Raw genomic sequence first — 16815 nt, 5'->3', positions numbered from 1 at the left:
ACTCCTGGTGGAGGCTCAGGGAACCATCTGGAGTGTCCGGGATTGTACCTGGGTGGGCCACATGCAAGACAAACACCCTACCCATTATACTGTCTCTGAGGCCTGAGATATGTAACTCCTTTCTTTCACTTTACTCCAGCATGTCCTCTAGCATGGTGGTCACCTTCTTTTCAACCTGAGATGTACTCTTGACTCTTTTCCTCTCTGGAGAACCCCATGATTCTCTCTAGAACACATTAGCTCTTTCTTTCCCTTCGAATCTCTCTATGTAAACCTGAACTACTTAAAAACAAAACAAAGGCTCTACATACAGAAAAAACATCCAACCAAGCTCAAAGACAAGAGAAGAAAGTACAGGGGCTAGAGCAATAGCACAGCGGGTAGGGCGTTTGCCTAGCACGCGGCCAACCCGGGTTCGATTCCCAGCATCCCATATGGTTCCCTGAGCACCGCCAGGGGTAATTCCTAAGCGCAGAGCCAGGAGGAACCCCTGTGCATCACCAGGTGTGACCCTCAAAGCAAAAAAAAAAAGAAAAAAGAGAAGAAAGTACAATATATGGGTCAGAGAGATAGTTCAGCAGGTAGGAAACTTGCCTTGCATAAAACCCACCCAAATTTAATTTCTAACATCCCACAGGGTCCCCGAAGCACCGCCAGGAGTAATTCCTGAGTGTGCAGAGCAAGGAGTAACCCCTAAGCACCACCGACTATGACCCAAACTCTCTGACATCTACAAAAAAGTACAACATAGGCCATGGGACAGGTATACTGATCTGAGAAGGCCTATTAAAATGAAGAAGTAGGGGCTAGAGAGGTAGTATAGAGGTTGAGGAGATTGCCTTGCATGTATCAGAACCAATTCAATCCATGGGACCACAAATGGCTCCTCCAAATATTGCTAGAAGTGATCCCTAAGCCAGGGCCGGGAGAAGCCCGAGCACTGATGTGGGTGGCAAAATTAAAAAAAAAAGTGTAGAGACCTAGAGAAGAGATGGAGTATAGGGCATTTGCCTTGCATGCAGCCAACATGGCCGACACGAGTTTGATTCCTCCTGCCCCTCTCGGAGAGCCTGGCAAGCTACCGAGAATATCTTGCCCGCACAGCAAAGCCTGGCAAGCTCCCCTCGGCGTATCTGATATGCCAAACACAGTAAAAGGTAACTTTAATGCAGGTGTACTAAATTCAATCCACAGCACTGCACAATCCCATAAGCGTTAAGTTGAAGATCGCCCTGAGCACTGTCAGGTGCAGGTCAAAATGAGGATGAGGATGAGGGGCAGGGAGCAGCATGTAGGGTAACAAGAAAGATCCAAAAGAAGGAAAAGATACACACGATTTCTTGTTCTGCAAAAAATACATAGTTTTTATTTTGGAAAATTCATCATAGTTTACATTTTTAAAAACATAGTATCTATATATTTGCTGAATAAGGTCTACGCTATCAGACAGTAAGTTAGTAATTTATTTAAATTTATTTAAAAGGTCTTTCAACATTCAAGTAAGAGTTAAGGCTCCTATCCTCAAAAAGTTTAAGTGTCAAAGAAATATAAACAATGTGTAAGATTAAAATTTGGCTTTGACATTTTCAGTGTTAGTTTAGGGTGCTGATCCTCTTACCTGTTTAAGGAGAGCCAACACAAAGAGTGGAAAAAGCCTCAGAGAAAAAGGAACCATGAGTCCAGGCTGCTGGTTACTCAGGACTGAAGAGCGGAAAGCCGAGAGCGAGTCTATGACTGCGTTCACCAGGGCATCGCGAGCATCACTCAGACTGGCTGTCACAGACCTGTCCACAGCTAACAGAGGTGCAGAGAGGACAAGAGGCAAAGAAGATACACATTTACTCCATTCCTAAACACAGAAGAAGGAAATTCTGGGGATCCGGGGGTTTGGCCATACCTGGGGGTGCACAGGGGCTACTCCTTGTTCTGTGCTCAAAGAGCACTCCTGGCAGTGTCCAGGGAGTAGGGGCAGGCTTAAACTGGGGTGAGTCATGCGCTAGGCAAGTGCCTTAACTCCTGTACTATTTCTCTGGCCAAAGACAACTTTTCTTAGGGTTTTTTTTTTTGTTGTTGTTGTTGTTCTTTTATGGTCACACCCAGTGATGCATAGGGGTTACTCCTGGCTTTGCACTCAGGAATTACTCCTGGTGGTACTCGGGGAACCATATGGGATACTGGGAATTGAACCTGAGTTGGCCACGTTTAAGACAAATGCCCTACCACTGTACCATCGCTCCAGCCCCAATAACTTTTTTTTACACAAATTTTCCCTTGATTATTACAAGACAAACAAAAACACATATTTTGGATGCTCAAACGAACCTCTAGTAGGCTGAAATGGTGCTTTATTTCCTAACAATGTGACAACTTGACAAGCAATTCAACTTTCATGAGTCTTAATGGAAAAACATTAAATCTAAGTGGGAAAACAGTGTTCTATAGAGTCTACTAAAACATTATTAAAATAATTCATCCTTGTCTTATATACCACAAAAAAAATATAACTTAAATTGTTTACTCAGAGAGAGATAATTGAGTCCTCAGAGAGATACTTTTTCCGCTATATAAAATCTGCACATGCACAAGAAAGAAGTCTATTGCTTCCCAGTGAACAGTAATAGTAAGGAGCTCTCAACTGATTTATTTGCGGAGAGGAAAGTAAGTCACAGTTGGTGCTCAGAACGAATAGCCCTGGCTCTGTGCTCAGGAGTGACCCCTAGCGGTGCTGGAATCAAAGAAGGGTCGGCCACAATACAAGGCCAACACCTTGCCCCTGTACTATACTCAAAATAGAGTTAGGAGTAAGCCCTGAGCACTGCAGGCATGCTCCTCCACACCAAAAACAAACAAACAAAAACCAAAAAATATAGATATCAGAAAAATTCTGCTAGCTCCATATGAACTGGTAGGAGACCCAAACTTTTAAGAGTGACCTCATTTTCTTTTTTTCTTGGTCTTGACTTTAGGTCACACTTGGCTATCAGAGGCTACTCCCATTGCTGGAAGATCATACACTGCCAGAACATATGCTCCCGAGCACCACCAGGAGTGATCGCTGAGTACAAAGCCAGGAGTAAGCCCTATGCAGCAGAAAGTGTAGTCCAAAAGATAAAACAAAAGACATTTATATAATTATGTTGATGGCCAGAGAGAGCTCCCAGGGCTCAGTCCATGCTATGCATGAAGGAAGACTTGGGCTCCATCCCAAGCACATGAGCATGTAACCACCATGAAGTACGGGTCAGAAACATACAAAAAAAACTTTTCTAACTTAAACATTAAGAATCAGGTGATGGTCACACAACTTCATAAATATATTAAAAATAATGAAACCATTTTTATAATAGGTTATATAATAGTCTATAAATTATGCATCAATAAATTTTTTCCCCATTTTTTTAAATTGCTTTGAGGCCCCACCTGGCAGTGTCCAGGGCTTACTCCTGGCCCTGTGCTTGGAGATCACTCCTGGCAGTGCTTGGGGAACCAGATGCGGTGTCGGGAATGAATCAGTTATTAGCCATATTCAAGGAAAGCACCTTAATTGCAGTACTATCTCTCTAACCCCCTATTTAATTTATTTTTTAAAAATTAAGCTTCGGGCCAGTGAGGCAGCACACTGCAGTCGAGTGCAGGCTGTGTATGCAGGAGGGCCAGATTCAATCCCAGCACTATATGGCTCTCCGAGCACTGTGGGGAATGACCCAGCACTGAGCTGGGAGTAGCCCCCAGCCAATACTGGGTGTGGTTCATCCCCCCCTCCCCAAAACAACCTAAAAACATAAGGCTATATTCCATTCAAATAATTATTTAGCAGGCAAATAAAGGATCCAAAGCATCTGAATCCTTAACACTATTTAAAGGGAAAAAAATCATTGAGTATGTCTAATGTTATTAATTGCAAATTAGTGTTATTAATAGGGAGTAATAATTCTTACCCATATTGGCCAGTAACCCTGAAATCGCTTGAACATCAGCTCCAAGAAAGACTTCATTCAGAGATGCAACAACCGGCAAACACAAAGTGTGAACACGAATTCTTCTTTCACCTTTGGGGAAAACACATAAGACAGTAAAAGACAACTGTTTTTTATTTTTAATTGAGGACGGTGTTTGTTTATTTATATTTGGTCACACCTGGCCATATATAGGGCTTACTTCTGCATTGGCACTTAGGAATCACTCCTGGTGGGATTCAACACGGGTTGGCTACATACAAGCTACATACAAGCTCTTAAATAAGTTATTAAGGGGGGGGCAGAGCAATATTACAGCAGGTAGGGCATTTTCCTTGCATGTGGCTGACCCAAGTTTCATCTCATCCCCAGTATCCCTTATGGTCCCCTGAGTCCAACAGGAGTGATCCCAGAGCAGAGTCAGGAGTAGGCAAGCCCTAAGAACCAACAGGTGAAGCCCCCCACAACAGCCCCCTAACCCTGCAAAAAAAGACAAGTATTAAGTCTTTTAAAAAAATTAGGAATACACTTTTGATTTAACAGAAATAATAAATTTCTCCAAAAAGGAGGAAATTTATCAGAAATCACAGAATACCAAATTAAAAAATCTTAACCTTTGTGGGTCCAAGGGAAAGCTCAACGAGCTAGAGCAAAAGGTTTGTATGGATGGGCCCTAAGTACACTTTTAGTTTTGTTTAGAGGGTATATTTCATGTTATGTGCTTTTTGCCAGGAAGAAACAACTTACCTTTGCTAGATGTATATAAGAGAGCTGACTGAAAGGAAACCAACTGAGTGTCAGTGAGATTTTCTTCCACTGACATCTGGACTGCGTAACCAGCATCTGGGTTTACATTGGGCAAAGACAATAAATCTGTTGACCGAACAAAGAAGTTCCCATGGAAGGTATGAATGGAAAGACCTACAAGAGATAAATTTAAAAAATGAGTTATACACACATACATATGGATTTTTATATTTAATGCTTATTACCTCTGCAATTTAAAAATTTAGATACAATATTGTGATTTATAGTAAGAAATATATATATTTTATCTTTTTGTTTGCTTTTGGGCTACACCCAGAAGTGCTCAGGGCTTTTTCCCAGCTCTGTACTCAGGAATTCACTCCTGACCACGCTTAGAGGACCAAAACAGATGAGAAGAATTGAACCCGGGTCAGCTGCATGCAAGGCAAGCACCCTACCCGCTGTACTATTGCTCTGGCCTCTTAAAATATTATCGAGGGCTGAATAGTGCAGTGGGTAAGGCGCTGGCTTTTCATGCAGCTGACCCAGGTTCAATCCCTGGCATCTAACATGGTTCCCTGAGCACTAGCTCCTGAGTATAATCTAGTGTGACCCAAATGCCCCCCAAAAACAAAATTAAATATATATATCAATGCATATTATATAATATAGATGATTCTTGAAAATATTGCTAAGCGTCAAAATGTGAGTCATAAAGTACCTCAGGGCCACAGCGATAGTACAGCAGGTAGGGTGTTTGCCTTGCATGTGGCTGATCTGGGTTTGTCCCCAGGACCCCATATTGTCCCCCAAGCACCGCCAGGAGTAATTCCTGAGTGCAGAGTCAAGAGTGAGCCCCTCAGCATCACTGGATGTGGCCCAAAAATACAAAAAACAAAAACAACAACAAAAAGGAAATACTTCATCTTGTTTGACTCCATTAACATGAAGAACCCAGAATAGGCAAATACACAGATGGAAAGTACAATGGCAGTTGCCCAGGGCTGCCAGAATGGGGGCGGAAATGAGAAGCAACTGCTAACTGGTACCAGGTTTCTTTCTGGAATGAAGAAGTATTCTAAAATCAATATGAGCCTATATACTTTAAAACACTTAAGTAGAAACTTGAAAATGACTGCATTATATGGTAAGTAAATTTAATCCCAATATGGCTGGTACTAAGTAAGAAAATAAATAGAAAGTTATCTTGCAAAGCCTGGGGGAGCCTTCTGTTTGATCCTCAGCTAACCTGAGCACACGCTGAGAGTGGCGCCCCCCCCTCCTTACCAGAAAACAAACACAAAAACAATTTTTTGGTTGGTGTGCACACATCTGGCTGTGCTTAGGGCTCACTCCTGGTTCTGTGCTCAGGGGACCCAGCTGGGTATGTGGAGTGTCAGGGATCAAAGCCAAGTCAGCTATGTGCAAGGCCAGCACCCTACCTGAACAGATGAGTGGAGAGGGAAACTATGCCACAACTACACAATGATGGTGGGACTATCTCTCCAGCCCTACAAAAACCAAATATTTTAAAAGAATGGCTCCTGTGTCGACCAAGGGTGTGTTTCAGTGGTAAGAGGCGACTGAGTCTGACCCCCAGCACCAGCCTACACTGCTAAATACTATCCTGGCAGAATCCTGGGCACCAGAGCAGTGTGTGTTTTCTGATGAGCAGCACAGCCAAGTCTGAGACCCTTAGACACTGCAGCAACAGCAAAATAATACAACGAATTACGAACCGCAAAGGATTGCTTCATGCGTACTATTTAAAATTTTCATTTTTTTGGCTTTTTGGGTCACACCCGGCAATGCTCAGGGGTTACTCCTGGCTCTGCACTCAGGAATCACTCCTGGAGGTGCCTGGGGGACCTTCTTATGGGATGCTGGAGATGGAACCTGGGTCTGGCCGCATGCAAGGCAAACACCTTACCGCTGTACTATGGCTCTGGTGCATCAGAACAGTATTTTAAAATCTGAAGAAAAATAACATCAGATTGATGATATAAATAAAATATGAAAAATTAATGTTTGCCATTTCCCTTTAAAAAACAATGAAAAGCTATCATTTAGAAGCCACAAAACCTTCACCCTGAAAAACCAAGAGGATCTAATTATTCTGAAACTAACATTCCCAAAACAATAATGTGATCTGGTGTGAGTAGGAGGGTAAGAACTTATGAAATCAGAAATTCTGGAGAAAGGTGTTTGTGATGGTTACACAATAAGGATGTGCTTAACACCACTCAACCATGTGTCTAAAGATGCATGCACTTGGCCCAGGACATGGTTCCGAAGACGAGAGGGAATGCTTTGCATGCAAGAACTCTGGGTTTGGTCCGCCAGCTTTGCCTTGGTCTCTGAGCACCTCAGTAGCCCCTAAGCACATTCATCAGTTTTATGCTTTATTATCTTTAGAGATATATGATGCTTTAGAAACTGTTCAGATAACATAAATCACCCCTTTCAAGCATGTAACTCAGTAATTTTGGGTATAGTCCAAGTTGCTACAGTGTTTTGTTTCTTCTCTACTTGTTGGGGTCTGGGGGAAGCCATACCCTGCAGTCTCTAAAGTTAGTGCTTGGGGGTCATTTCTGGTGTTGCTCAGGAGACTATGCACTGCCTAGGACTAAAACTAAGCCGCTTACATGCGCTTAGCTTATTGCACTACCAGTCCATCCCTGAGGTGCTCGGGTGAGAACTGAGCACCTTGTCCACAGCAAGGTACATCTACCATTTGAGTCACATCCACAGCATTCTGTATCACCCACAGAGTAAGAAAATACCTTAGAAGAGAAAATCTGTAAAACTAGATGAAAACTGCATGTTTCTTGGTAATAAAAGAAACATTTGCTCCTATATGGGCTGGAGAGATAGTACAGTGGATAGGGCATTTGTTTTGTGCAGTCAACCTGGGTTTAATCCCTGACATTGGGGGAGGGAGAGAGAGAGAGAGAGAGAGAGAGAAAGAGAGAGAGGAAGTGAGGGAGAAAGAGAAAGGAAGGAAGGAAGGAAGGAAGGAAGGAAGGAAGGAAGGAAGGAAGGAAGGAAGGATGGATGGAAGGAAGGAAGGAAGGAAGGAAGGAGAAAAAGAAAGAAGGAAGGAAGGAAGGAAGGAAGGAAGGAAGGAAGAAAGAAAGACAGAAAGACAGAAAGAAAGAGAAAGAAAGAAAGATTTTCCTATATAAATGAGAAAAAAAAAAGCACCCCCACCTTTGGTGCACCGAATTCTCATGACTGCCTCGAAGCCAATCTTCCGAGTGAGGTATCTTTGTAGTTCCTTCTGCAATTTCTGCACCTGGACTGGGTTGTGCTGATGGTGGTAAGAGGGATAGTAATAGACGCTGCCTGCTGAATACCGAGAAATACAACCTGGAAGACAAACACATAATTCCTTTGACAGTTTTCCAATAATCTCCAATGACTTCTGTACCAAGGTAACTTATTTTATTTAGGCACTGTAAAGGAATATTTCACGTCTTTAAACAGTAGTATAGGAATTTCTATGATGTTTGAAATAGGAGGTTTATTTTATAAAAGACTAAACTGAATGAGTAACTGTCTAAAGGGAATAAAATTCTTTCATTTTGTCCTTTGTTTAGAATACCATCATAAATATCATTTTTGTATTCACTTGAAAAAAAAATAAACATTAGAGAAAAATATTCACTTACCCAAAGAAGCCAAATCCGAATACTGTCCACTGAGAAGGAACAAGTCAACTGCTACCTGCTGACCTGAACAGTCCAAAGCTAATTTCTTATAGAAGTCAGTGGATGGAGTTAAGTGAATTTCCTATTAATAAAAGATAACAGAAATGTAAATAGCTAACAGAACACAAATAGACAAAACAAACCCATCACCACCTGTAGGCAGTCTGCAAAATCCTTTGGTATTGTGCACTTTGCGGTTTTTCAGTAAGAAGCAAGCAAACATCAAGAAATTTCTATTTGCTTATTTGGGGGGTAAGAGGCCTTATCTGGGGGACCTTCCCGGCACTCTGCCAACTGGACCAACATTTCGGTGCTAGGGCCCTACAGTGACAGAGATTAACCAGGCCACCCCAGTGGTGCAGGGGAACCTTCAGGGACCCAAACTGTCAATGCTCGGGGATCGTGTGGTGCCAGAGACTGAATTACAGTCAACAGCAAACAAGGCATGTGTCTTAACCTCTACAATCACTGCGACAAAATTTTATTATTTTATTATTACAGAGAAAGCTGAACAGGCCGAGCACATGCTTTGTATGCAGGAGCCCGTGTTCAGTGCCTAGCACCACACATGGTCTCCTGAGCAGCACCAGGTATAGCAAAGAAACCAAACCCATGCCCCTGAAAAATGGTGCGGTGGATGGCAAAAAAATTAAGTAACTACTGAAGATAAAAAGGAGTGGAGGGGGGTATGGTGCCACCAGCTTCCTAACCTTAGCAGATGACTTGTGGTTGGGTTCTTCTCGTGGCTTCAGGGCTCCTACGCCAAGAGTGGGAAGTTGTGTTTGAAAGACAGTCATCCGACCACCAGTTGGGGACATCAGCTTAAAGGCAGCCTGCAATGCAGGACCCAAGGCACTCTGGGTCTCCAGGGTCTTGGTGAACATTTGCGGCAAAGTTTTCAGTAAATCTTGCACAAGCTTGTGAAACAAAGCAAGAAAACTCAAACATATTACAATGAATATTCTTTCACATATGTCTATAGCTAATACATGAGACAAGACATGATGATGGTCAGCGATCTACAAACAGTATATGAAACAATGAAGTTGGTCAAATAACAAGAAAGCCATTTTAAGTCAATATCATAAGTTGCCAAGCAAAACAAAATTCGGGCCTTACACATGCTACAGTTCTAGTACATGCTATAGCCCAGCAAGACTATAAGTCCAAAATATATCCAAAGAACCATCACAATTTAGAGATCTGATTTATATTCATGTCATGAAATACAGCCTTCTCAATTACCTCTTAACACTTTATTCTTTTTACTTCCAAAGTGAGTTTAACTCATTACCTATTACAAAATCTAGGAGAATCAGTAAATTTGCCAACAATTGATAGTACTATAAAAGAAAAACATCATGTAAAAAAAACTCCCTGTTCAGGTTAGGTTATAGAAATAGTAAATGGGAAAAAATGACTCTGCTCTATGGCGAATTCCCCACTGCCACCAGCTGAGACCATAGACTTGCTAGTTAAAAGGTTCCCCCTACGTCATATGTGCATATACAGGTAGATAACACCCCCCCTCAGACACATTCTGTTCACCTCTCACTGTATTATGTCATGGCAATTTCCAGGCAGGTAATAAGAGTTTCTTCTGAACTGACCCCAGTGATACTCTGTGGACCAGAAAAGCAAATGGCACTGAAAGCAGCCTAGCTCAAGTGCTTCTAGCAGTGAACAGAAGCTAATCTCAGCAACCCTCCCAACTCCCCAAACAGCCAGGAAGGCAGGTTTCCTTCATGTTTTCCTCCTCTGTGGAACAGGATTATATTCTATCCTACTACATGCAACTTGCTTTATTAGATTTAAAAGTAATTATTTCAAGAGCAAACTCAAAAGCTGTCCGTCAATCAATTTTCACTAGTAACAAATATAAAATGCTAACATTCTAGAAATGTCACAAAAAGAAGCAAATTTTCATGTAAAGTTTTGGAAATACACTCCTTCATAACTTCCCTGAAACAAGTGAGATAGGGAAATGTGCCTTACCTCTTTACTCTCATTTAAATTTACTAGTAAGTTCTCTGGCATAGGTATAAAAACATCTGAAAGAGTAAATAAATGTTATACTTAGAGATGTTCCAAGTACATAATAGATGTCCATCCCCATACTTTAAAATACTAATAATTCCACTATCTCCTACACTCAATAGTAAGGTCTAATGCAGGCTGCCGCAATAGTACAGGTATGCAATACATGCACTCAATGTGGGTTTGATCCCTAGCACCCCCAGTGTTCTCCTCTGCCTGCCGGGAATAATCCCTGAATGCAGACTCAGTAGTAAGCCTGACTTACTGAGAACCACCGTGTGTAAAAATCAAACAAACAACAAAAATTAAGTGACCGTATGTTTGAGATTTTATTTCTGAGCTCTTTTAGTCTATCCAACTAGTCAATATGTCTGTTCGCAAAAAAAAATTTTTTTTAAGTAAATGAGGGGGCTGGAGCGATAGCATAGCGGGTAGGACATTTGCCTTGCACGCAGCCGACCCGGGTTTGATTTCCAGCATACCATACAGTCCCCTGAGCACCACCAGGAGTAATTCCTGAGTGCAGAGCCAGGAGTAACCCCTGTGCATTGCAGGGTGTGACCCAAAAACAAAAATAACAACAATAAAAAAAAGTAAATGAGAAGCCAGAGCAATAGTACAGTAGGCAGGGCATTTGCCTTGCAAGTGGCTGACCTGGGCTCAATCCCCAAAATCCCATATGGTCTCCTGAGCACTGCCAGGAGTAATTCCTGAATACAGAGCCCTGAGCATCACTGGTTTTGAACCAAAAAGCAAAAATAAATAAAAAATAAATGAGAAAGAAAAAAGAAAAATTTTAAGATTTCTTCAACATTAATGTTTGCTGCTCTGAAACTTCCCTGAAACAAGTGAGATAGGGAAATGTGCCTTACCTCTTTACTCTCATTTAAATTTACTAGTAAGTTCTCTGGCATAGGTATAAAACAGTTTGCTGCTCTGTTCAGAATTCACTTTATTTATTGTTTTCTTTTTTCGGTTATACCCAGTGATGCTCAGGGTCTGCACTCAGGAATTACTCCTAGTGGAGCTAGGGGGACCCTATGGAATGCTGGAGATTGAATCCGGGTTGGCCTTGTGCACGGCAAACACCATATCCACTGTACTATGGCTCAGGCCCCAGAATTCACTTTAAATTGAATGTTATTTCATCTGCCAAAAATAATTAATAACCAAATTACTTGGTAATGATATTATAATAAACTCTTTCTATATAGTAGAAATAGAGATGAATAAGGGAAGGAACTGAAAGATTCTTATAACTCCAATTATTTCATGATTTTATAATATTTTCCTCAATATGGTAGAATTTTACCATTCACTACTAATATATCAATTTTTTCTGAAATTAAACATTACTAAGGCAGCTCAGTAATTTTAAGTAATATAACATACCTTCGATATCAGAAACTATTAGCATTTGAGGTTGAGAAAGACCTTCCTGGAGACTGTAGAAATGGATTGTACTATCAAAAGTTATGAAGCCAATTTTTGTCCTAGTGTTTCCTGGAAGCCTAAAACAAATTCAGAAGAGCATTTTATTAAATTCTCCAAATATATATATACTATGTAAAAGTCAACCGACAAAACCCAGCAATGAGAGAGTAGTCCAGACTCATTTTACCTAAATAATTATATAAATTGTTTAGAATATAGTACATTAACCATTAAAAATATATATACATAAAGCTTAGCACCACCAGGTAAGCCTGGAGTCCCCACTCCAAGCACCAATGGGGTGGCTGGAGAGGTTACTACGCACCACTAGTTGTGGTAGCTGTGTACCCTCAAGCCTCAGCATTGAAAGGTCCAGCCCTATTAGCCAACTATCACCAGGCATGATCCCAGGGTATCAAGAGCATGCGAAGCCAACCAAAATTTTTCTTTTCTTTGAATTTAATTACTGTAAGTATTCAGAGGAGGCCGGAGTTGATAGTCGATCTGAGTTCAATCCTTGGAACCCTCATACAGTCCCCTGAGCCCTGCTAGGAGTGTTGCCTGAGCAGAGAGCCAGAAGTAAGCCCTGAGTACAGCTGAGTGTGGCCCCAAAACCAATAAAATAAATAAATGAAAGCAAAAGAACCTGTTTTAAAGAAATTAAATATGGGTTATTCACAGTTTCAAAAGGGGAAAGCCAAACTAATTTAGGTTACAGATCATACTGAAGCAGTACTAGACTCTCAATTTTCATGCATAACCTGTAACATCACAACAAAAATACTGGGAGCCAGGGAGATGGCTCAAAAAGATGAAGCACATGCTCTGCATGCAGGAAGTTGCATGTGGGAGGTCCTGGTGTGAACCCTAGACTTTATGGTCTCCCAAGCAGTGCGAAAAGCATCACTAAGCACCACTGGGTGCTGTCCTGCCTGCAACAAGAACAAACAATGGAAAAGAAGACAGCTTAAAGGGCTGACACAAGCCTTGCATCCACAAGGACTCAGACCTTATTCCCATGTAAGAAGCCTTAGCACTGACACATCCCTGAGTACTTCCTGCTGGGAGTAATCGTGAAGGTCTCCTGAGTACCACTAGGTCTAAGCATCACAGCTTAAAAGTACTAAACATAAGCTTTGAAACATCAGGCCCAAAACAAACAGACTAAGCATTGCAAGGAGTGGCCCCTGGTCCATCTGAGTATCATTGGGGGTGGTCCGTTAAAAAAAAAAAAAAAGAAAGAAAGAAAGAAAGAAAGAAAGAAAGAAAGAAAGAAAGAATTTTAAGATGTTAGCAAGAAGGTCGGAAATAGTACAATGGTTAAGCACTTGCTTGAATGCAACTGACTTCAGTTCAATTCATAGCACTGCATAGGATACTCTAGGCACCATCAGGAGTGACCCCCTGAGTGCAGAGCCAGTAACAGACCCTGAACCTGAACAATGCTGAGTGTGGCCCCCAAATCCAAAAACTAAAGAAAAGTCTGGAAAGAAAAGGATACTGCTCGGAGCTGGAGAGATAGCACAGCGGGTAGGGTGTTTGTCTTGCACGCAGCCGACCCAGGTTCGATTCCCAGCATCCCATTTGGTCCCCTGAGCACTGCCAGGAGTAACTCCTGAGTGCAGAGCCAGGAGTAACCCCTGTGCATCGCCAGGTGTGACCCAAAAAAGCAAAAAAAAAAAAAAAAGAAAAAAGAAAAGGATACTGCACCCACCAAAGAGAAGTGATGCATTTCTGATGATCTGGTCCCTCTACATTCCTCTACAAAGCACAATGCACAATACACACTTCATTATGCTATAAGGAAGGATACATTAGCTTCTGATGACACTAATTATCTAAATATCATTTCAAGTACAGTTATTTTTATTTTTGGTTGGCTTTTCTGTTTTGGAGGCACCCTGCTGTACTCAGGGATGATAGAGCAGGAAGAGCACCTCCCTTGCACATGGCCAACCCAGGTTTGATCCCCAGCATCCCAAATGTTCCTCTGAGCACAGGGCCAGGAGTAAACCCTGAGCACTTGGTGTGGCCCCCAAAAGCAAAATAAATAAGTGAGCCCAAGTATATATAGGTAAAAAGATATCCTAGCTAAGATATGCATCATGAAGAGCAGGAGGGAAAGTGTGCCTGTGTGTGATTAAGTAAAGTATGACTAGCTGAGTGTTGAAAAGGATGAAGTTGAGGAATAGGGGTCCACAAGTTCACTGCATTCTATTTACAACACATTGGACATTTTTTTCCATAACAAAAAGTGTAAATGAATTACTTAAGAAAACAAGGCCTCAAGTTAACTTAATTGGACTTTTAAAACAGAAATATGCAACTTTCTTGATTTGACTTTTTTGCTGAATAAAGATACTTACAAATCCAGATTGTTCAACAAACTCTGGCAAACTAAATTTAGGTATCCAGTTTCAACTGCATTATGGGACACATCAAATACGAAGAGGTACACGGGAGGCTGAGGAGGTCTCAACTGACAAAGAAAAAAATCTCATTAATACACAGAATGGGACTGAGCCGAAAATTATCATTTGCCATGCTCACATGCAGCAAAAGAGAAATGACTGTTCACAGGCAAAGTTTACACAGGAGTTTATAACAGACATTTAGGGATATACAATGTAGTCATATCAGAAGCATATAAAACTAGAAGGTAAAGGTAAAGGTAAAGGCCCTCCCGTTGATCGTCGATTTGCTCGAGCGGGCCCAGTAACGTCTCCATTGGAGACTTTGTTGTTACTGTGTCTGGCATATCCAATACTCTCGGTAGCTTGCCGGGCTCTCCGAGAGGGGCGGAGGAATCGAACTTGGGTCGGCCATGTTGGCCGCTTGTAAGGCATAAAACTAGAAAAAAAAAATAAAATAAAACAGGGCTCAAGGAGAGCTCACTTGGCAAAATAGGCTGTGAGCTGAACCTGCAATATCAGCCCGCAGGTCGAGTGCGTCCAAATATGTGGCAGCACCACAGCCAAGCCTGTGATCCTGTGACCAAGTGTCAAGTCCTGCTTGCAGTCAAACACAGGCTGCAACTCCTAGAGAGGACATGAGAAGAACTGTACTATACTGTTTTCAGAAGCATATTTTAAAAAAGAAAAATGAGAATGTGACTGCCATAATTATATCTCTAAGAGAGAAAGGGGAGGAAATTGGTTAGATGGACTTCAGGTAATATTTGTGGTGTTTAATTTCTTCACCTGGCACTGCTATGGCATCTGTGAACTTGAATAGGAAACGGTCCACAAGGGCAGAGTGCGCGCACTGCACTCTTGAGGTCCTGAGTCTGTCTGATTTCAAGCACAGCAAGGCGCACCGAGTACCCCACAGGTCTGTCCCTTGTGGCTCCCAGACTGCTGGGCCTGAACAGTACCCAACCACCAAACCTGAGCACCTATCATGCAGCTAGAGAATTACTAGCCCACAAAAGTCTCAAAAGTATATGAAAACAGTACAGATATTGCTATAAGGGCAGATTTAAGGGGTGGTTGGGAAAACTGGAAATTATTGTGGTGAGCGGGAGCAATGGTGGTGGGATTGGTGTTGGAATAGTAAAATGACTGTGACAAATTGCCATGAACAACTTTGTAAAATAAAATGACAAAAATAAATACATAAATAAAACAGGTCAGAGAGGAGTTGGAAACAGGCCCCTTAAATAGGCCAGAGAGGGACTGTACAGCGGGTAGAGTGATCACCTTCCATGCAGTAGACCTGAATTTAATCCCCAGCACCTTTTATGGTCTCTAACCCCCACCGGGAATAATCCCTGAGTACAGATTCAGGAGTAAGCCAGGAGCACTGCCAGGCGTGACCCATAAATCAAGAAAATAAAACAGGTCAGAGAAACAGCTCAAACAGCGAAAGGACATGCTTTGCATGTCCTGGGTTTGATCCACATGGTTCTGGGTTCAACCAGCACAAGGTCCTCTGAGCCCTGCTGAGAACAAGCCCCAAACACAGAGCCAGGAATAGCAAGAGGTGGCCCCAAATTACCAAAACAAAACAAAAAGACACATAGAGAGGCCAGTCTGAAGTACAGTGGGTAAGGCTTGCTTTGCATGTGGCCAACCCGGGGCTCGATCCCTGACACCCCTTATGGTAACTTTACACCAGGTGTAAACCCTGAGCACAAAGCCAGGAATAACCCGTTAACATAGCTGGATGTGACCTCAAATAAAAAGACCAACCAGCAAAAAAAGAGTCATATTAAAATTAATGTTAAGCATTGATGCTAAGACAAATCTTCACAGTCTCATCCCTAAGAATTATGGCATAATGAAAGAATAACCAAATTAAGTGGCCTGAAGATTAATGTAAGCTCTACTATTTATTACAAAATAGAATTATCAGTATTTCTCCAGTTTACTTCAGAGAGTTGATAAAAAATTTAGTCATATACAAAGAGGATGCACATAATGGCATCACGTGTAATAGAAAAAAGTGAAGCAACTAAGGGGAGCTCTTTTTTGTGGGGAGGGGGTGGAAGGGCACACTCAGGGGTTACTCCTGGCCCTGTACTCAGGAATCACTCCTGGTGGTGCTCAGGGGACCACATGGGATGCTGGGGTTCAAACCTAGGTCAGCTACACACAAGGCAAGCCTTACCCACTGTGCTACCTGTCCGGTCCCCAGTCCCCAGAAGTGAGTATTTTTAAAAGGGATGTGGTTCATAACCCTGTGCCTTAAAGAGAAGGGGTAGGGGGTGAGGGAAGAAAGTAGAGGGAGAGAGGGAGGGAAGGAGGAAAGGAAGGAAGGAAGGAAGGAAGGAAGGAAGGAAGGAAGGAAGGAAGGAAGGAAGAAAGGAAAGAAGGAAGGATCATTTCAATATGTCACAAACTTCTGGAAAAGTGCCACAAGAAACATTAAGTTGGGGGAAAAAAAACAAGTTTGGCATATACTCGAATTTTTTTTTTTTTTTTACTGATTTT

General features: G+C 41.9%; 1 protein-coding gene across 1 annotated transcript in view; it reads right to left on the bottom strand.

Annotated features, from left to right (window-relative positions):
• SEC24A (SEC24 homolog A, COPII coat complex component) overlaps positions 1-16815 on the bottom strand; it is a 65689-nt gene that overhangs the window by 14490 nt on the left and 34384 nt on the right. Inside the window, exons 10-18 of the mRNA XM_056124793.1 lie at positions 14251-14363; positions 11843-11961; positions 10409-10464; positions 9124-9330; positions 8375-8495; positions 7914-8072; positions 4704-4877; positions 3939-4049; positions 1619-1794 (exon numbers count right to left, since the gene is read on the bottom strand). Coding sequence (XP_055980768.1) covers positions 1619-1794; positions 3939-4049; positions 4704-4877; positions 7914-8072; positions 8375-8495; positions 9124-9330; positions 10409-10464; positions 11843-11961; positions 14251-14363 — 1236 coding nt within the window. The remainder of the gene's footprint in view (positions 1-1618; positions 1795-3938; positions 4050-4703; positions 4878-7913; positions 8073-8374; positions 8496-9123; positions 9331-10408; positions 10465-11842; positions 11962-14250; positions 14364-16815) is intronic.

The sequence above is a fragment of the Sorex fumeus genome, unplaced genomic scaffold, assembly GCF_029834395.1.
Source record: "Sorex fumeus unplaced genomic scaffold, SorFum_2.1 ptg000051l, whole genome shotgun sequence".
In the NCBI taxonomy this organism is placed as follows: Eukaryota; Metazoa; Chordata; class Mammalia; order Eulipotyphla; family Soricidae; genus Sorex; species Sorex fumeus.
The sequence above is the reverse complement of the archived record's forward strand: the minus strand, read 5'-3'. Positions and strand labels throughout refer to the sequence as shown.